Source organism: Lepus europaeus, chromosome 9 (assembly GCF_033115175.1).
Source record: "Lepus europaeus isolate LE1 chromosome 9, mLepTim1.pri, whole genome shotgun sequence".
NCBI lineage: Eukaryota > Metazoa > Chordata > Mammalia > Lagomorpha > Leporidae > Lepus > Lepus europaeus.
In genome coordinates, this window is record NC_084835.1 from 102,629,700 (window position 1) to 102,651,482 (window position 21,783).

Genomic DNA, 21,783 nt, shown 5'->3' on the forward strand with positions numbered 1-21,783 from the left:
GAACATTATAAAACAGTAGGAAATCCAGTACTGAATGGTGTGGCACAAATTAAGTGCTGATAGGTGTTTTGAACCCTCCTGAACCATTATTCAGTTTTACTAAGGGAAGAAAATCATTTTACTCCAAGTGTAAAACAGTTTCATCTCCTCAAGAGAAATGACTAAGCATGTGTTTAACTCTCAGCTATCAAGATGGTTCTTGTCCAGACTCGGTGTATTCCTTTTCATATGCTCTACGGAGAGGGAGGCAAAGTCCACCAATGGATTTCAGGATTTATCTTCTTTAAAATGTATTTAAAGGCAGACACACACACATACACAGAGAGAGAGAGAGAGAGACAGAGACAGAGACAGAGATACAAAGGGAGGAGGGAGAGAGAGACAGAGAGAGAATCTTCCATCTGCTAGTTCACTCCCCAAATGCCCACAACAGCTGAGGCTGAGTGAGGTCAAAACCAGGAGCCAGGAGCTCCACCTGAGCGTCCCACATGCATGGCAGCATGTGCATTAGCAGGAAGCTAGACGGGAAGCAGAGCTGGGACTCGCACCAGGCACTCATGTATGGGACGAAGGTGTCCTGAGCTGTGCTTAACCCATTGTGTCATAAGACCTTCCCCTAGAATTTATCTCAAACACTCACATCATGCTAGTGGAGCTCACATACCTTTTTCACATATTCAGTTTCTTCAATAATGTGAGCTGATGTGGAATCATACAAGGCAGAATTCTCTTCTGTCTTACCCCTTGCAGGAACTTCTGTGGTCACTGTGGTCACTGTAACTGTTGTCATTGTGAATCCTGGCATTAGGAAAACATAAATCCATTAAGTAGAACAGACTTTTTTATTACATGATTACATGATTGTATGGTTCATAAACTTAAAGAAGTTATTACTGAAACCAAATACACTAGCAAAATTATAAATCACTAGTGTATATTCATATATTCAGGAATCAATTTAATTTAAAAGTGATAGCACCTGAAACCATCATTATTTAATTTTTTTTTTTGACAGGCAGAGTTAGACAGTGAGCGAGAGAGACAGAAAGAAAGGTCTTCCTTCCATTGGTTCACCCCTCAAATGGCTGCCACTGGCCCGCACACTGTGTCAATCCGAAGCCAGGAGCCAGGTGCTTCCTCCTGGTCTCCCATGTGGGTACAGGCCCAAGGACCTGCGCCATCCTCCACTGCCTTCCTGGGCCACAGCAGAGAGCTGGACTGGAAGAGCAGCAACCGGGACAGAATCCAGCGCCCCGACCAGGACTAGAACCTGGTGTGCTGGCGCCACAAGCAGAGGATTAGCCTAGTGAGCCACGGCACTGGCCCATTAATTAAATTTTGAAAATTAAATAATCCAAGAAAGAAAAATGTGAGATTCCTCTTTTTATTTAGCATCATCTTAGTAAAACTTCAAGGAACTTTTTTATAGATTTCCTGCTAATAAATTCAAAAGGATTACTAAAATTCACAAGCTTATATTTTGCAACTCCTTCTGAAATCATGTATCGAAGCAATAATCATGAACCAAGGTTAAAAACATTAGGTGAAAGTTTAATGAAAACACATTATCTGAGAGAGTTCACTAATCAATCTTAACACAACTAAAAGTGACCATTAATTGTCTAAAGAAACACATGACCATTAAAATATGAATGTTGTTTGGATCCTGACTTAAACAATTATCTCTGAGGCTAGAAAAGAGCTGGTGATAAGAGTGTCAAATTGTTAAGTCAACAACAGGAGTCACTGTGTACTTACATCTCATGTGGGATCTATCCTTAATGTGTTGTCCAATGTGAAGTGATGCTATAACTAGTACTGAAACAGTATTTTTACACTTTGTGTTTTTGTGTTGGTGCAAACCGATGAAATCTTTACTTAGTATATACTGAATTGATCTTCCGTTTATAAAGATAATTGAAAATGAAATAAAAACTTGGTTTTAAATTGGAAATTGCATAGAAAATTAATCAATTTTTAAAAAATATCATGTAGGATCTCTGTCATTAATGTGCTGTACACTGTTATTTAATGCTATAACTAGTACTCCAACAGTATTTTTTCACTTTGTGTTGCTATGTAGGGGCAAACTGTTGAAATCTTTACTTAATATATGCTAAACTGATCTTCTGTATATAAAGAGAATTGAAAATGAATGTTGATGTGAATGGAAGGGGAGAGGGAGCGGGAAAGGGGAGGGTTGCGGGTTGGAGGGAAGTTATGGGGGGGGAGCCATTGTAATCCATACGCTGTACTTTGGAAATTTATATTCATTAAATAAAAGTTAAAAAAAAAAAGAAAAAAGAGAAAAGAGAAAAGAGCTAATGATAAAGAATTGTTATAGTTTTGCTAGCCATGGACATTCTTGGAAAAGATCATATCTATTAGCCACACATACCGAAACATTTGCAAGTGAAATGCTAATACATTAAGACCCGCTTTAAAATAACGGAGGAGGTGGGGATGGCATTTGGCACGGTGGTAAGGATGTTGCTCTCAACCATGCTGGGGTCCCTGGGTTCAAATCCTGGCTTTGCTTCTGATGCCAGCTTCAGGGTATTGGGTACCTAAGAGGCAGCCTGGTAGCTTAAGGACTTGAGTCCCTGCCACCCACATGGAAGCCCCAAATTGAGTTTCTGGATCCTAGCTTTGTCCTAGCCCTGTACAGGTTGTCATGGGCATTTGGGGAGTGAAGCAACAGATAGACGATTCTCTCTCTCTCTCTCTCTCTCTCTTTCTTTCTCTCTCTCTCTAATAAATAAAAATAAATGGGAGAGGAGAAATGGGATTAATATAACTAGAAATAATTTAGCAAAATATAGGTAATTATGGAAGTTAGGTGATCGGAAGACATGTTCGTTGTACTCCTCTAACTTTTGAAATTTCTATGACAAATAAAGAAGAATTTAAAAATAGTCTACAAGCCGGCACCGCCATAGCTCAATAGGCTAATCCTCCACCTGTGGCGCTGGCACACGGGGTTCTAGTCCTGGTCGGGGCGCTGGATTCTGTCCCGGTTGCTCCTCTTCCAGTCCAGCTCTCTGCTGTGGCCTGGGAGTGCAATGGAGGATGGTCCAAGTGCTTGGGCCCTGCACCCCATGGGAGACCAGGAGAAGCACCTGGCTCCTGCCTTCGGATCAGTGCGGTGCGCTGGCCGCAGCGCACAGGCCACAGCGGCCGTTGGGGGGTGAATCAATGGAAAAGGAAGACCTTTCTCTCTGTCTCTCTCTCTCTCACTGTCCACTCTGCCTGTCAAAATAAAAAAAAAAAAAATAGTCTATGATAAAAGGTAAGGTAGGACTGTTAGTTTCATTTTAGCAGTAAGGAAGCCAAGAGTGCCACAGTTATGTTAACTTACCCCAGATCACAGTAAAACTAGCTGAGCTAAAACTCCAATCTTGTTCTTTTTGATTCCAAGTTGAGGGGTATTTCCATTGCATTAAAGTTGGCTTCCCTACACAAAAACAACCACAAGAAAAAAAATTGTTTTAATCTAGCAACAACCTATTTTGCTAAAAGACACAAAGAAACTTTTTATTTGGCTGTATCACTTTGAAACAGGATAGATTCTGATGATACCACAAGTCCTCATTTATCCTTTAATCTTCAATGAAATTGACGAAGCACACCAAGAATTTTCCACTTTATTATAAATTCTCTTAGACAGCCGCTATGTTTCTATAGATTTATGCCCGGCAGCAGCAACCCTGCAAGCCTGCCTGTGTACAGTTAGAGTGGAAGTGCTTCTCGTTCTCGGCCTCTGGATGTCCTTCCTGGGTTAAGTTCTCGGTCCACAACAACGTTTAAATGCTAGAAGTGAAAGAAACCACGAAGACAGTTTGGAATGTTCTTGGAAACCAGAAAAAGGGTGGTAAGACCAAGGGCAGGGGTCAGCAAACCACAGCCTGTGAGCCAATCTGGCTTCCAGCCTGCTGGTGCAGCTTGTGAGCTAAGAACGGTCTCAATATTTTAAATGTATACATATATATATATATATATATTGTTTTTTGAAAGGCAGAGTAATAATGAGATAAAAAGAGCATTAACTTCCATCCACTGATTCACTCTCCAAATGCCCACCAGGTCTCCCATGAGGGTGGCAGGGACCCAAGTACTTGAGCCAGCATCTGCTGCCTCCCAAGATGTGCATTAGTTGGAAGTTGGATTGGGAACAGAGGTAGGACCCCAGCCCAGGCCTTCTGATATATGAGTCTCCCAAGAAGCAGCTTAACTTGGTGCACTACAATGCCTGCCCCAGTTCTGACACTTTTGAATGGTTGAAGGAAAAAAAAAATCAAAAGAATAACATTTCATCAGCTGTGCTGAAAATGCAGTGTTTTGTCAAGTTTTGCTTTAAATCATTGTCAAACAAATTGTTAAGAATGATGCATTACAATAGCTTGAATGGTCTGTGACTATTTTAAAGTTTACCGCATATGAATGAAAAAAATTTTAAATTTTTAAAAAACAGTTTGTTGTTTGGATTAAGCTAAAAACCAAGATTTTCCTTTTGGTAGACATTTTTACCTTAAAAAAACAAACACAGTGTGTTTACCTTCTTTGGTTACTGGGTCAAGAAAAACTGTAAAATCATATTTATAAGGTAACTGGAATTATTTGAATATTAATTAAAATTAAATAATGAGGAAAAATTATGTGAAGCTCAAATACTAAGGAACTTAAAGGAGTTCCTGGATAATGGAATTAAAGGATAAGTTTAGTTTGATGCAAAAAAATTTTTGAAATCCATGCATTCAAGAGATCTTAAAAATTGTGAAAAATTAGTATTATGAAAAAATTATTCATGGATTTCAAAACTCCTTTGCACAAAAATAAACTAATCTTTGAGTCCATTTTCCTATGAACCTTCTAAAGTATCCTCATATAGTGCCGATAAATGAAGCTTTAGTATAATACATCCATTGCCACTCATCTGTCTGCACACTGTCCATGCTGCTTCGGCAGAGTTGAGCTGTGGTAATGGCTGCCCCAAGGTCAGACAGAGAAAAAGAAACTTACCCTGGAAATGGAATGTGGGCCTTATCTGCCTGCCTATGAATGCTTCAACTGTAGCTGTTATCCACTTCTATGTAACCATTATGGCTTCTGTTTGCTAAACCAAGCAATGGTGTTAACCCTTGCCAGACAGCATACAGCTCAGTATGTGTGGGGAAGAAAACCACATCATCAGTAAGTATGTACCCATGGACAGTATTGTATTAATTCCTGTGGCTACCATGTAATGTTAGGATATCCAGTCAAATGTATGCATGCAGCCATAGAAGGGAGACAAAGAAGCTAAAACCATATATAAGGAAATACCCCTCTTTGTTCAGGGCTTAGCCTTTTGGATAAAATTCCAACTGGGCCTTATGCAGGCATCATCCTTAGCCTCATCATCATAAAAGACTGCTTCCTGGCCTTGATGTTTCATCTCTGTTCACAAGTCCTGTGCCAGAGTTCTTGCAACAGAGAACACCTGTGCCAACACTCGTGCTGGCCCTTCCAGGTTATGGCAGAACATGAGGACAGGACCAGCGGGATGACAGAAACAAGGTCAGCTGTCTGGCCTGAGTTCGGTTTTTCCTCCAGTTCAGTCCTCCTTCATCTGCATCTAACTGACTTTTGTTTCTGTTTTAGTTTGCTGTGTGTTGTGTGCACTAACAAATAATAGGCATTTCGTCACAAGAATGAACCTCTTTGAAAGGAATCCCACAGCTTTCTCAGCATCTTCCCTACTTTGAAAACTGCATTGACCTCATGTCACATGTCCTAAATTCTACGCCTTTCCTTGCCTTTCAGTATCAGTATCGAGGAATCCTGCTTCACAATCACTGAGACTGCTCAAAACTTCTACCTCTTCCACTCATGAGTCAAGACATCTAAAAATCAGTTATATAAAACCTTAGCCTTAACTTACATACCTGTAAAATAGGCCTACTGATACTTAGGGTTGTGAAAAGCAGTTGTTTTTTTTTTTTTAAAAAAAAAACAGTTGGTTGCACAATGCACCCAGTGGATAGCAGCTATCAATACTGCTGCTTTTGTCTGATATTATTAATTACCATGGAAGGCAAGCAGCCCATAAGAGGGGAGGTACTTCATGCCTTTCTGGTTACAATGCTTTATATCCAGATGAAATTAAATTCCATTCCTCTCGTAGGTTCATAAACCTTTGGTGTCCACAGTCCGTGATGTGTATGGTAACCCCAAGGGGAACATAAGGTAGCAAAGTCCGAATTGCCATATGGCATTGGCATCCTGGGGAAACCCAGGCAAGCATTTTATTCCAGCCAGAAGTAGATTAAGCAGATAAAATTTTCAAAATAAAACACAATCAGTTAATTAGAGTGAGGAAAGACTTGTATTTGCTTTATGCTAGAATGGATTGAAGAGAGTTTACAAGTGGCCTCACGCCAAGAGGGCTTATTTCCCAGATCAGGCTTTGCAAGCCGCTCCCCAGGGAGGAGGGGCAGTGCTCAGCAGACAGGGCTCTGTCACCTGAACTTTCACTAAAGCAGCTCTGCTTTGTTCTGTCTCACACAGATTTTTTCCACGAGGCTTTCTCATGCGAAAGAACAAGGGTCCCCTAGCTCAAAGGTTTAGAGGCAGCCTAGGTTCACGGCCTACTTCTGTCACTAAGAGGCTGTGTGACCTTGGACAAATTCCTTAACCATGTGTTAAGGAACGTGCCTCAGTTTCCTTAAGAGTAAAAAATGCAATCGGTAATAATTATTAACAATAATAATCATCATGGTGTTGTTCAAGCGTTTGGCATATGCAATGCATAATAAATGAGTTGTGCGTGTTTGTCTAATCAGTAAGTAAAATATGAGATTATTATCCACAATTAAGGATAACAAGCAACCTGAGTGGCTTGCTTCCCTGCAGCGGAGAACCAAGTAACATTTTAAGTAGGTTACACCTGAGTGGGACTACAAAAGAAATCTGCTTGGGAGGATTTAAGACTAGTTCAACCATGGTGCCGACACTTAATTGCTAATACATCAGGAATCTGTCAACATCCCCAACCAACAACACTAACATTTAATGAATGGTTTACAATTTATAAAACTACCCATACACATGATTGTGAACTGTAATCCATGGCATAAAGGAACACATCACTGGGCAATCAGGATAATGTCATTCAATCTACCGTTCTGTACAATGACATGAGAATAGCTGAAGAATTGCATGATAGATACAGATAAGGCAGTGTTACAGGCTGGGTTACGCTGTAGTCCCATGAGAGACCTAGGTCATTGTAGATATAGCCGGTTAAGCAGAGGTAAGGTCCTCCAGTGACATGTAAGACAAGCAGCCCAGATCAGAGGAGGTAACTCCATGCCTATCTGGTTGCCATACTTTATACCCAAATGAAATTCAATTCCATTTCTCTTTTGTCCATAAACCTTTTGTTGAATAAGACTGAGATCCTTAGAGAAAGGGGAAATTTGGAGAGAGATGAACACACAGGGACCACACCAAGTGAGCTGCAGGCAGAGATCAGAGTGATGCTTCCACATGCCAAGGTAGGCTAAAGGTGGCAGCCAACCCCCAAGAGTCAGAAGAGAGACCTGGAGCGGATACTCCTTCACTGCCCTCAGAAGGAACCAGCTACAGACTCACTGATATCAGCTTCCCAACCCCCAGAGCCGTGAGTTGACAAATTTCTGTGTTTACCTCACTGAGTTTATGGTACCTGATTGGAGCAGCTCTAGGAAACTAATACAGGCACTGCCCACAGTCCCACAACTCAAACAAAGGTGTCCCCTTCTTTTTGTTTAACCTTTGATTCATTCATGCTTATTGTATTTATTGAATACTGCTGTTAGGAGCTGTGGCTGCAGCAGTGAGCCAAACATCTCACATTCACAGGACTTTCTGTACAGAGGGGAATCAGACACTAAACAATAAGTAGAGGAAGCAGTCAGCACCCTAAAGACAAGCAGATCTGGTGACACGGAAAAAGGAGGTGCTGTTCTGGATGAGTCCTGAGGGAAGCCACTCTGGGGAGGTGGCATCTGAGCAAGATATGAATGACAGGAGGCACACGCCAGGTGTCTGCCTGGAGGAGAGGGCTCCGGGCACGGGGAAAGTGAGAGCAGAGGCTGCTGAGAGGAGTGTTCTAGAACCAGGCATCACACAGCGTCACCTGCCACCTTCTCTAATGTTGCAGGGTTTTTCTTTGCACGCAGACTGAAAGTTGTTGAGACTTCCAGTTTATCTAAGGAGTTCTCTTTGTAGCCCTGGCTGGTCTGGCCCTCTACAGGCTGAAGGAAAGTCAGGGTACAACAAAGTCTGCCACAGTGTCCCATGCTGCAAGGGTAGCCCCAACAAGGGGCAGTGAAGTCCAGCGGTCTCAGCTCCTCTCTGCAGGTGCACACTGCGTTCCCCCCAGTAGGGTGCTTGGCAGGTCTGGGCTGCCCAGTGCTTCGGCCTCCAGCCACAGGCAGGGACTCACCACCTGTTTGAGTCTTGCGGGACAGGTCTCTCCCTCAGTGCTCCTTACTCGCTGGAGCTGGAGCACAGGCACAACACGAGCCTCAGCAGGCTGGGTGCTCCCTCTGGAACCGCCACCCGGGGATTGGCCATTAGGCTTGTTGAAGCTGGAGGCCATGAAAAGCCAGGGAAGGGAAGGGGAGGAGTCTGATGAAGAACGGTGCTTTGCATCAGGGGGCAGCAAGGCCAGTGACACCCAAAGCACGCTGACCTGCTCTTTCCACTTCCTGATCTTGCCAAGTGCTAACGCACCTGTCCTCCCCTTCTCCTCCCCTAGTCTTCCAGCTTTCCTTCCAATTCTGGGAGTTGCTCCACATCCTTCCTCTTCCACCAAGTCAGTCGGGGCCAACTTCTCAGTTTGCTACCAAGAGCTCACATGGATTCTGCAGTTCCTGTGTTCTCAGCTTTTATTTCTAGGGCTGAGCTGACAGTACTGTGTCTTCCTTTTTGATTACTATTACATAGAGTATAGACATCAGAAACCGAAAAAGTAAATTACAACAAAAGTACCACGAGGATAATTAGGTTATGCGGAAAAAGGAGCTCACGTTATCTCCAAAGCCTTGAAGATGATGACCACGTCCTGAATATTAAGTAGCACACCTGCTCAGCAGCTGCATTACACAGCACAATGGTGACATCCAGTGTCAGCTGGCTAAATCTCAGGTGACTGTGTACCTGAAACTCATGCACAATATACCAAAGGCATGCATGTTAACACGGCACCCAAATTCTGTTTTCAAGTAAAAGTCATGATTTTCTTAAGCAGCATTACATACATATTTATATTAGAAAACTCTTAGATATGAAATAAAAACTATTTATTTTTGGAAGAAAAGGATTGAAAAATTAGCACAAATGCATGTATACTATTGACAAACTCCATGCATTTTACCAAAAATTATTTTCCATACATTTTCAAAATTATCATTACAACATTGTGCTATAGTCATCATCTTCAGCATATATACAGATTTAATGTGACCAAGACACAGAGCAGGATGTTAAGTCTTCAGGATTCAAAATTGACCTCACCACTTGAAACCAAGTATTTTGACCCCAAGTCCAGATATCTTTGAAATGAAATAATCTGTTTTCCTAATCCAGTGGCACATATTGAAAAAGCAGTAGACCACGGACAGGTGTCACAGTCACTCGCTGTTTTAGGTTTATATATTTCAAAGATTAAATCTGACTCCCAAGTTCTTAACTAAAACAAAAGAAACAAACTTGACTGGAAAACCTAAGCTCCTCCACAATTTTTATCTTTCGCTGTTTAAGTCAGTGTAAACTCCTCTAGTTTCAGTCACTGTCAGAAATGATGGATGCTCACTGATGCGGTTCCTATGCTGTGGTTTTGGGTTGCCCTGGAGGGCTCCAGCTTGCCTAAATTCCAGGAGGACAGGAATGCGACTTATTTACACATGGCTGTAATCCTCTGAGGAGACACAGCAGAGTCCTGTCCAATAGATGTTCAATAAACATCAGGTCATGGAATGAGCAAACACTCACAAACTCACAGGTGCACCTCCTATGCTGTAAAGCTGCAGGTATGCGCACAACCCCCCCAGGCGCACGTGTGCGTGTGCACACACACATACACGCACACACACCCCACACACACACACCAACTTTTGTTTTTCAAACACATGTAGCTGGCTGCTTTTGTGCTTAATAAGCTGTGAATCCATTTAAACATGTTATTAACTTCATAGTAACACTTTGCCATTATGAAATGTTTTCAATCAATAATTGACCATGTGACTTTGAGATAAATATCTCCCAAAGACTTTTAAATTCCCTTCAAAATCTTCATTGTTTACTTTGTCAGTCATTGTCCCAAACACAAGTACGCCTCATTTTTCACCTTTGGCCAAAATTTGGTTTACAATACAAGTCTACAGTAAACACAATACAAACAAAAAAGCTAACAATGAACATTCCTTATTATTAATTGACAAAATAGCGTCTGTATTTGTGTCAAAAGTCTCTTTCTAGTTAGGACAGGCAGTTCGATTTGTTTTGTAAATGCCGAAGGCTAAGAGCTTTATGATGTTTGCCTAGATCCCAGGGAGCATAACCTGTTCTCACTCCTTCTGTAAATACCTGAGCCACACAGGGATATCCCCTACCTCCGGCAAAAATTCCTATGTCAGGAGCCTCCAATCTCAAGCTGTGGGTGTGGGGGGAGGAGAGAGGACAGCCCAGCCACAGCAGAACAACAGCAGCAATTGTGCCTGCCTGGGCACCTGCTGCTCCAGCCAGGCTCACATTCCTGGGAAAGCTGACTCCTGTAATATTTGATCGCACTGGGTAAAATCAAAAGGACAGATTATCTTCTCCTTATTCAAATGCAGAATCATTGCCTTTTGTATTCTGATACTCAATCCTTTTTATATACTTTTTCAGCAAAAAACTAAGAGGAGTTGGGATTCCTGAAATAAAACAAGTAGGACACAATGGTGCAGAGAGACAGCTTTAGTCGCCATCAGGGCAGGCTGCTTGTTCCGATCCTCACGTCCATTTTTTCCCCTTTTCTTTTTGAAGAAGGCTGAAAATTCAGTTATGTCACTTTCCATTCTAAAAGCCAGACCTGTACACGTGCATTAGCCTCGCTGTAAGATAACACTGTCCCCTTGCAAAGCTGCCCAGGCCTCTCTAACTGTCAGCTCCAATAGCCGGTGATGCCCCGTCAACAGAAACGGCTGCAAAGTGCCCAGCGGCGGGCCGTCTCCCGTTACTACACCCGCCAGCACAATGAATGAAGAGCTAGACAAACCCCTTCATTTAGCTTTGCTCTTAAACACTGCGGGCGCAGGGACCTGTCCAGACCGCCAGCTTGGATTCCCTGACATTTTCCGGAGGGCTTTTCTCCAAGGCCCCTGAAATCAGCAGACAGAAATCGCGGAGACCACTCAGGATGAACGGGAATGTGAAATAAAATATCGGCCCTGCCCGAGGGATCGTATAACAGGCACCTACGTAAGTAATCAGGTGTGCGCCGGGAGGACGGATAACTTTCTCGGAGAAAGGCGGCTCTTAAACTTCTCACCCCGGAATCCAAGCCCCAGAGAGAGTTCACAGCGAGGAATATCCTCTTCTCCAAGGACCTTTACCAGGAAATGTCCTTGGTGCACTGAGCTCCAGCGGAAACCCGCTCCCGGCGCACCTGGACTCCCACTCACCTGGCGCGCGCCGCGGATCGCCAGCGCTCGCCTACCTGGGAGGGCGCTCGGCCAGCCCGGGGTCCCAGGCGCTGCTCCACCCTGGGCGCTCAAGCTTCGGCGCCGGCGTCGGCGGGCAGGGAGCTGCGGGAGTGGGCTCCGCCCTGCGAGGCGAGGCCAGGGCAGAGTCCGGCGCCCGGGTGGCTCCGGGGAGGAGCCTCGTCTCCTGTTGCACCCGGGACGCGCACGCCCAGTGCACCAGGACCACACACCGCCCCTGCACTCTGCTCGGGAGAGGTGTGTGCTGACGGGGACCGTGGCTGCTGCTTTTCCAGAAGCTCTATTGGCACCCGAAATACATAAACTTTTGGATTTTGTTTTTCATAAAATTTTTATTTTGGAATAATTTGAGACCTACCCAAAAAAGTTGGGAGGATGATACAAAGTTCTCTGTAGATCTCAGCCGGTGTCCCCTAATGTCCACACCTTACATAACCACCACACGCTGTCAAAACTAAGAAAGTAACAAAGGTGCTGACGGCTGACTGGACGCCCGGCTCCCTGCAGAACTCCCTAGATTTCTGCTGAAGTGTCAGCTTGGTGCAGACTCCCACGGCACAGACCACACCGCACTTGGTCTTTTCGTGGCTTCCACAGCCTTGGTAGTTTTGTGGGAGCCCCTCACTTGGTTTTGTTGGATGTTTTTCTCACTGTTAAGCAGTGGCTACCTGGTTTGGAAGGGATGAGGTGATCTCAGGGGGCGGTGATTTATCTCTGCGGATGTTGACATGGCTATAGCAGTGGTTCTTATATTTTTCTACTGTGAAGTTACAATTTCCTGTTTTCCCCTACTCTCTTCTTTGAATTGAGTCCTGAATTCAGACCAGGCTCAAGAGAGGGAGGGATTAAACTCCACCTCTGAGATGAGGGGGTATCTTCAAACATGTCATTATCTGCAGTTATCCTATAAGGAAGACTTGTCCCTTTTCTCTCCCTTGTGTGTCTGTTCAGTCATTTCTTTCTATCAATATGGATTCGGGTATATTTATTTTGTCCTCTGGGCTATAAATCAATGCTCCATCATTTATTTTATTGCTCAGATTGTCCCAACTTTGACCATTAGGTATTCTTTCTGGTTGGTTGCTGGGAAGGTTCATAAAGTTTTAGGGCTTTGGATAATAGATAATGACTTCCACCACCTCGCCCAAAGTTAGCAGATTTGGAAAAATGCAGCCCAAATCTTTCAGGACACATGGGCTTTTCAGATTTTTCCTGGGAATCCCACAATTCTTCATTGCCACCACAGTCAGAGAGAAATTATTTATTTTCTTCTCAGCTAAGCTACTTGTGGACTGCAGCCCAATCCAGAGAAGTGCAAGTTGGTGGTTCTTGGGTCATACTGTGTTAATTCATCCTTGTGGTTCTACCGAATAAATATATGTGTATTTATGGACAAATTGTGTTCCAGATTTAGCTGTGGATGTTTATCACTAGTTTAAACATGGAAGAAATCCAGCTGCTGGGGACCATTTGTTCTGCTGCTGCAGTTTGCCACTGTCTGCCTTTTCAGGTTGGTCCCATAAACACTACATTTCCTCCGTCTGAGCCTGGATCTTGCCCAGCATTTGATGCACCCCTGCCTTCTGGTCCTGCCTCCCTCTCTTTCTAGCCTCCGTCCTCTTTGGAGAGGGAAATCAGTCATTAGCTCTGCTTATGCCAGGAAAACAAGATGGATGGCCCAGTGTGTATGCCAGTACCACAGAGATACATGATTTTTTTTGTCTTAGAACTATTTTTTACAAAAGTACTAACAGTAGTAAGAATTAAAGGCAAACAGTTTTTAAGTCTTACCATATGCTGTGGACTGAATGTTGGTCCCTCTAAAACTCATAGCCGGGGTCTTTGATAGGTAATTAGGGGATGAAAGCGGAACCCTCGTGGATGCATTCAGATATGACCTGTCTGTCATGTGAATACGCAGCAGGAAGGCACCCATATGCAAACCACGCAGAGGGCCCTCACCAGACACCAGGTCTGCAGGCACCTTCAACTTGGACATCAGGCCTCCAGAACTGCTCACCCTCCAAAGGCCGCTGTGGCCATTGGATCAATGAGTGTTCATTGTTTAAGCTAACTTAATACCCAGTCCATGGTAGTTTGTTACAGAATTGACAACTAAGATACTATCCCAGAAGAAACTGACACTATCAGGGGGGAAGGTTGTATTTTGTGTACTTTTCTAGGGAGCAGAGGGAATACTGTAACTGAAGGTAATAATTTTATTCAGTATGAAATAGTGATTGCACTTCATAGTTGGGGAAGTATACTACTAAGTAATTTTAATAAATCTGGCATGGAAGGGAGCAGGAGACCACTCAGGGTTAACAAGAGTGTGGAGTTAAAAAATATTAGCAGCATACACACTGATACTCAGGTGACATGGTTTGGAGTTAAAGCTTTGGGGGTTGTGGGGAGAGGGAAGGATGGGATGTTTACAGACTTTTATAGCCTCAGTTTGATTTCTCCTCATGGAATATATATTTGTACATATACAAATCATTTAAAATTTTCTAAAGCTGTCTTTCTTCACACTTTACCTAAGATTATCACATCAAGAAAAAGTATTATACTTTTTAAAGAAAAATTGGAATGGCTTTGGTTGAGTTTGACAGAGATCCAACAGAGACCATCAGAGATCAGTTGGGGACTAAGACATCCTCAGTCTAAGCTTGGCACCCTCGCAGGATAAATCCCTTATCCTTTACCCTCTGTGTGGGGTCAACTAGAAAGTGGAGGGACTTAAGGGTACATCAGCCGGTGCCGTGGCTTAACAGGCTAATCCTCCGCCTTGCGGCGCCTTCACACCGGGTTCTAGTCCCGGTTGGGGCACCGGATTCTATCCCGGTTGCCCCTCTTCCAGGCCAGCTCTCTGCTATGGCCCGGGAAGGCAGTGGAGGATGGCTCAAGTGCTTGGGCCCTGCACCCGCATGGGAGACCAGGAGAAGTACCTGGCTCCTGGCTTCGGATCAGTGAGATGCGCCGGCCGCAGCGGCCATTGGAGGATGAACCAACGGCAAAAAGGAAGACCTTTCTCTCTCTGTCTCTCTCTCTCTCACTATCCACTCTGCCTGTCCACAAAAAAAAAAAAAAAAAAAAAAGGTACAACGGAGAGCAGCAGATGCTGGCTCGCTCCTGGAGCACAGTACAAATTGTCACTCATGTTGAAAGAGGATTTGACTGCAAACAGAAAGCCCCACCTTGTAACATTCAGAGTTTCTACCTTGTGATATTTGGACCCAGGCTTATATTTGTAATCACTGTCTATTTCTGTGTAGCTGTTATTTTCTAAAAGTTTATAGAAACTTTTCTCCTGTCATTTTAACTTAAGCATGCACATACACAGACACTTCTTTGAAACACCTCATGACCTCCAGTTTAAAGCCTAAATCCCTCCTATGGGCAAGAAACCTCCCCCACTTCCTGCTTGCTCTCTCGCCGAGTTGTCTTCCAGCGAGGCTAGATGGCTTATCATGCTCCAAACCCTCCCCTGTTTCTGACTATATTCCTTTTTGCTCTGATTTCCTCCCCATTCTATCCCCATGGACCAGAATGTTCCTGTTATTCATCTTCTTGTTGGCAATGGAAACCCCTTTTCAATTTATTTTCTAAATGTAGGGAAACCTCCCTGATTACCCCAGCTTTTGTGGGATGTCCCACTTAGGTCTTCCTTTAGAATGCTGGATACAGTGAACTTGAGATTGTATTAGTGTTCTATGGCTGCCCTAACAAATAACTATAAACCTGGTTGTTTAAACAATACAAGTTGGGGTTGACACCGTGGCACACTAGATTAATCCTCCGCCTGCGGCACCGGCATCCCATATGGGCTCCGGTTCCAGTCCTGGCTGCTTCTCTTCTCTCTGTTGTGGCCTGGGAAAGCAGTAGAAGATGGCCCAAGTCCTTGAGCCCCTGCACCCATGTCGGAGACCAGGAAGAAGCTCCTGGCTCCTAGCTTTGGATTGGCACAGCTACAGCCTTTGCGGCCAATTGGGGAATGAACCAGCGGAAGGAAGACCTTTCTCTCTGTTTCTCCCTCTCACTGTCTGTAACTCTACCTCTCAAATAAATAAATAAAACCTTTAAAAAAAATACAATTTGATCATCATCAAATTCTGTAGGTTGGAAGTCTGCCACAATACTCACTGACCTAAAGTCAATATAGACACATGGCTGTGTTCCTGATGGGTGCTCCTGGGAAGAATTTGTTCTTTTGCCTTTTCCAACCTTTCCAAGAGGCTGCCTGCCCTTCTTGGTTGCTGACATTTTTTTTTAAGGCAGAGTTACAGAGAGAGAAGGAGAGAGAAAGAGAGAGTTTTTCATCCTCTGGTTCACTCCCCAGATGGCTGCAATGGCCAGGCTGAAGCCAGGAGCAAGGATCCAAAAGCTTCTTCTGGGTCTCCCATGTGGGTGCAGGGGCCCAGGTACTAGGGCCATCTTCTGCTGCTTTCTCGGGTGCACTAGCACGGAGCTGGATTGGAAATGGAGCAGCCAGGACTCGAACTGGCACCCATATGAGATGTAGGCTCTGCGGGCAGTGGCTTCACCCACTATGCCACAATGCCCAGCCCCAAGTTTCTGACCTCTGCATTTAAAACTAGCAGCATCCTCTCTGATGCTGACTAGCCCTCTTTTACTTGCAATGATCTTTGTGATTTCATTAAGCCAACTGGGTAACCCAGAATAATTGTCCCATCTCATGATCTCCAATTTCATCACATCTGCACAGTCTCTCTGCCCCACAGCTTACCCACAAATCTCAGAGATTAGGATGTGAACATCACTGAGGACCACTATTCCACCTATAACAGCTGTGTTCCCAGCTCATCGCATAATTCCAACATTAATTGGTTTGTTTATTAAATATTCTAATATCTAACACACAAAATCCAGAAGGCTTTGCTAACTGTGGAGGAGGCATGGTCCCAGCTTCTGGGTGGTGCCTCCACCTGCCTTCCTCTCGTGTCCTCTCACCTTCCCATGATGCGCCCATATGCCGCCCTAAGGTGTACCTGGCATTAGACAGTTCTCCAGGTTCTTTCCTCTCCCCAGTTCCTGCAGCTCCCCTAGGCCACCTGGTAGTTCTTGGAAGGAGAACAGAATGCAAATGTGATCATTACAACATCCACTTGACAGAATTTAACTCTATGGGACCCTAGATCTTGCATACTGAGATCTAAGCTCACACTTTGATTGCTGAAGAAAATGCAGTGCACCAAAATGTCAATTATCCATTTAGAACAGCAATCCTTCTACACTATGCCAGCTCCTTTATTGAGTGTCAGGGCCCATTTTTACCATTGTAAATGTCATAAGTATGCACTTTAAATGAGTAGGTTATGCATACATACATGGCTATAACTATAAATGCAGTTATATAATAAATTAAAATGTGTCCAAGCAACAAATCACCTCTGAGAAGCAGCACAGGTAGTAAGAACTGGAAGACTAACAGACTATTACAATCAGTTGATGTGGTAGGGAAGGCCTCAAAAGGCAGTAGGGTTGAAGTTGGACTTTGAGTATAACCATTGTGTTAATCTGGGAAAGCACATTTGAGCATAATTATCTTGTTATTGTGGGAAGCCTTTCAAGGTCAGACAGAGCCTAAGGCAGAGAACAAATAAATATTCAGACAGACTGGGGAACCACCCAGGAGAACAGTACAATTTGACCATAGGAGATTAATGGGATTAGAGGTGGGAGCAAACATTTAGTAACTGACAAAAGGTCCAGGAAATGTGTTTTTGTTGTCTATCTATGTGAAGAAAGGAAAGAAAAGAAAATCATTGTAGGAACTGAAACTCTGGTTGTTGTTCTGAGTTCAATGGTAAAACTCTTAGCAAATATTCATGGACAATATATGAGCATCTACTTGTATATGCAAGACTGTCCAACCAGGTGTAGCTTTTTCTAAGGTTCCCTTCATGTAATGAACACAGAAACCATGACATAATCAATGGTGAGATTCAAAATATGTATCCACTGGTTGAGCAGTCACATTAACCAGTCAGAAAAACTGCCAGTTGTAATAGACAGCTGTTACCAACGAGCCAAATGCATCAGTGAAAAATGAGCCCTGGATACTATTATTTAAAACTGTTTTCCTCTTAGCAAAACTAGATGTCCTTTCAGAAATGTCCTTTCAAAGCCCCCGGAGGGACCTAATAAATTCTGATTTCTGCATCCATTTTCAGCAGATGAATTCAGTTTGCTCCACTATCAATAGCTGCATGAATACATCTCTATTCCTTCAGCACTGTGATCCCTTCTCCCAAATGAAGGAAGCGTAGAGAAAGGTGGAAGGAGGCTTGACAACTGAGACAGTGATGTTAAATTCTTTTCTTGAAGTACATCTAAGTTTGCAGGTGGTAACTAAAGGCCAGAAAAGGCTCCTGGAAGATTGTGCCAACGTTTATTGCTTATTGGTTATACATGGAGCCTGAATCTGTTCACCTCCTCTCCTTGGTCTCTCAATCTGCCTTCAGTTGGTAAGGACACTATCGATAGCAACTACAGCAATTCACGCTTCATTATTTGTTTATTTTTAATTTACTCTGCTGCAATAGAAGAAAGCCTAATGGATTCTCAAGCCACGTGAGCAGAACTTTCTTACCTGCCTTTCAAGCCTGTTCATACTCTTCTAGTTAAAAACCCAACATGGAGGATCCTTTTTGTTTGTATTTTAAGGCATTCTGTAATAGGCTGTGGGATTTGTCTTCTTAGCCTTTTGTGAGAGCAGTGTTTCACATCCAGAACCCTGTGTCTGGGTTTCTTTTCTTTCTTTTTTTTTTTTATGTTGTGTTTCTTGATAGTTTGATGAGTGGCTTGTTATAAAAATAAGAATTTTAGAAAAGAAAATAATGAATGTCCTTAGGTTAGCTCAAAGCAGGTGATAGGCACATGGTAATATGGGAGATGGAGCACTCGTGGGATCTCAACACAGAAAATTGCGATGACTGAGTCTGCAGAAACTTTAGAGTGTCAGTGAGAGCCTGTGGAGCCTCATTCCCCAGCTCCACACAGCACGAACCTGGTCTGGCTGCTTGTTTTCTTCACCTCTGCATCTCTGAAGATATCTTATGTCTTCCCACTATCAAAGTGCTGCCCTCCCCTTTATAAACCTTCAGGCTATGGCGTGTGGGGTCTAGCATTCAGGTTAGCTGGCTGACCTTAGACAGCTGGCATAACCTCTGCGGTCTCAGTCTCTGGAAAATGGGCTCTCACTCCATGAATCCTTGCAACCACCATTATGGCTCCTCCCTGCTAGATTGTTCTTGTCCTCAAGACGGACCCATCAGAGTGAGGGTCTTATAGAACCTCCTTCCTTCTGTAGACTGAGCTATTTCCAGCAGGTCATATCAAAGTCACTGGCCGGGCTATGGTTGGACTGTCATTGGAGTGAGTGCCCATCATTCTCTCTGTCTTCCAGAACTCAGTGACTGCACACTGGTTACCTATGAAGCTAAACAGGGCTTCCCAGAGTTCCTCCATCAAGCAGTTTTGTGTGCAGCAGGCCCTTAGAAGGGAACCTTAGGATGGACTCTCCCACCAGGGCCTGTCCTCTGAGCCCAGGCTCATGTTTCCAATTGCCCCCTCAGTGTCATTGCCTGGGCATCTCACAGTCAAGTCAAACACTGAATTCATGATCTTAGCACAGACATGCTCTCCTCTCACTCTTCACCACTCAGTAGGTGGCAACTTCATCGTCCTAGTTGTTGGGGCCCTGAATCTTGACATCATCCTTGAATTCTTTCTTCCTGTAGTATTTCCCATATATCTCCTATTCTGTATCTCGTCATTTAGAAACAACAGTCAGCTCTCTCTCCACTCTGGAATAAGCTGAATTTCTTGTCCAATTAATAATAACTTCCAGCTAGTGCCCCCCTGCTCCCAGTACTGCCTGTTCTGGCTAGAGCTCAGGTGGTCCTCAAGAACATGAGTAAAGTCATGTATCTCAGCACTGGTTCCCCATCTCTCTCCAGGAAAAGCCACAGTTCTTGCAATGATCTACAAAGAGCTCTCCCTCCCTGATCTTGCCTCCTGCTCGCATTTCTCCCCCTCCCCCTCTGCCACAGCAGCCTCCTAGCTTTGCATTGAATGACACAGCACACCCTAACCTTCTGCCCTGCGCATTGATTGTTCCTCAGCCTGGAACATTCTTCCCTCAGGCCTGTCCCTGCTGCACTCTCTCATCAATTTCAAGTCTTTGAATTAATGTAACTAGAATCCAACCATTTAAATCTTATAAGTGTATGCTATCATGAAAATAAACTGAAAAATAATGTATTAAAACTTAAGAAAAGATCTATTTGTAACAGTTAAAACAAGCAAATTGGTTTAAAATCTGGCAAAAGGAACACATTTGCATCCTGTCCCTGAAAGCAGAAAGTTACCAAAGATCACAGCTTATTTTTACTGGCAACAAGAGTCCCTTCTGTGTGCACCCACTGAGGCTTCAAATACCCCATGCTTGAGACCTTCAGAGACACTGCTCCCCTCTCGTCAACCTTAAAGACATTTGAAAATAGTGACATTTACTTAAAAAGTTAGCTTAACTCAATAACTACCAAATGTCTTTGGAGAGAACTGCTCTGAAAGACGCGCTTCTATCAGAGGCAAAATCGAAGCTGTAGGGATGGAGAGCTGCTCTGTCTGTTCTGGAACTGATTTCTACTCTTGGCTTCCTGGGCTCTTCAGAGGGGTCTGCTTACTCTCTGCCCTTTGATCTCTGCCCTCCCATGGCCTCTCAAACTATGCTCCAGCTCTTGGCTCACCAGAGAGAAGAGATCTCCTGTGTCCTCCTGGGACTTCTGGTCTCGTCATGAGCTCTTGCCCTCGGGAAAGGCCCCATCCTCGCCAGGCCCACTCCCACTTTCCCCCTCTCTGTGTCTCTGTGCTGCACAGCGGGTCTGTGCCACAGTATCTGCTGTCTTCTTTGAGGAAAGGAGGCATCTTCACTTGTTGTTCTGAGCCCAGGCCCCAGACGGTCCAAGTGGATGACACAAAGGTCAGTCCTCACCTGAGCTCCTGGGCACCCAGCCCCCAGCCCTTCCCATTTCCAACCTCTGATCTCTCTTTGGGTCCTCCCAGTAAAATTTTCCCCCAAGCTATGAAAATGTCCCATTTGGGGCTTATTTGCAAAATACACATTACTGCTAATTCGTATGATAAGAGAATGACCTTTCTACGAAGTCCCTAAGACTTACTCCAGTATTTAAGGAAATGATCCTCTGGGTTTGGCAACAGCAAAATGATTCAAATATGTCTTAAGTACAACATTGATCCAAATTCTACCAAATACAAGGGGTGGAAGTTGTTCCAGAGTTCCCATATACATTTTTTTCATTTAATGATGTAGCTTAATGTCCTGACCTGTACAATAATATAAATATACTTTTGAAATTGAAACAAGAATAGCAGAATGTATTCACTTACACTGCACATTCTTCTAAAAATAACTTGAAGTAGAATATCATAAATATTCCCAATTACATGAATAGTTGGAGGCATGTAACATTTACTAAGAACTGAGAAATTAAAGTGAAGTAAATATCTGAGTGAAATTAACTCAGAAAGGAGGGGCTCCAAGTATTCAAATATTGATTTTCACTGTAAAGAAATACTGTGCCTGCCTTACAAAATTAATTAAGCTCTGTGTTAATTAATCACTACAGCTCTATAATGAGAGGCTGCCAATCACCCGTCAGATTGTTTACAGATGAAATCCTAGCCTAAAATTCATCTGGTTAATGATCTAAGTTAAATTTAACCCTTGTCTCGGGACCTCAGATGTGATTCCAGACCGCAGCCGTGTGTACAGCTTCAAGATCCTCTATGTGCCTCTCTGCTTCTCCAGGGACACTGCCAAGCCCCAGATCTCACTGAACTTCTGGGCCCATGGCTGGGACTTCTCCGCACCTTCCTCAACTGTGAAAATAAAGTTGATATACAGAAAGTCTGTGAATATTATTAGTTAATTAATTAACTTTATTTGACAGCATGAGAGAGAGCGAGAGAGAGAGAGAGATCTTACATTACCTGATTCACTCTCCAA

General features: G+C 43.6%; 1 protein-coding gene across 6 annotated transcripts in view; it reads right to left on the minus strand.

The window, feature by feature from the left end:
- The window catches only part of CCDC68 (coiled-coil domain containing 68), a 52,530-nt gene extending 40,741 nt beyond the window's left edge, over positions 1–11,789 (minus strand). Inside the window, exons 1-3 of one of the 6 annotated variants that reach the window (XM_062201692.1) lie at positions 11,691–11,766; positions 3,359–3,454; positions 665–798 (exon numbers count right to left, since the gene is read on the minus strand). In XM_062201692.1, coding sequence (XP_062057676.1) covers positions 665–798; positions 3,359–3,440 — 216 coding nt within the window. In that variant the 5' untranslated portion in view covers positions 3,441–3,454; positions 11,691–11,766. Of the gene's footprint in view, positions 1–664; positions 799–3,358; positions 3,455–11,487; positions 11,602–11,690 lie in introns of those variants that run through there. The other 5 variants (XM_062201694.1, XM_062201693.1, XM_062201696.1 and 2 more) reach the window with 5 other exon arrangements.
- Positions 11,790–21,783: the final 9,994 nt, after the last annotated feature.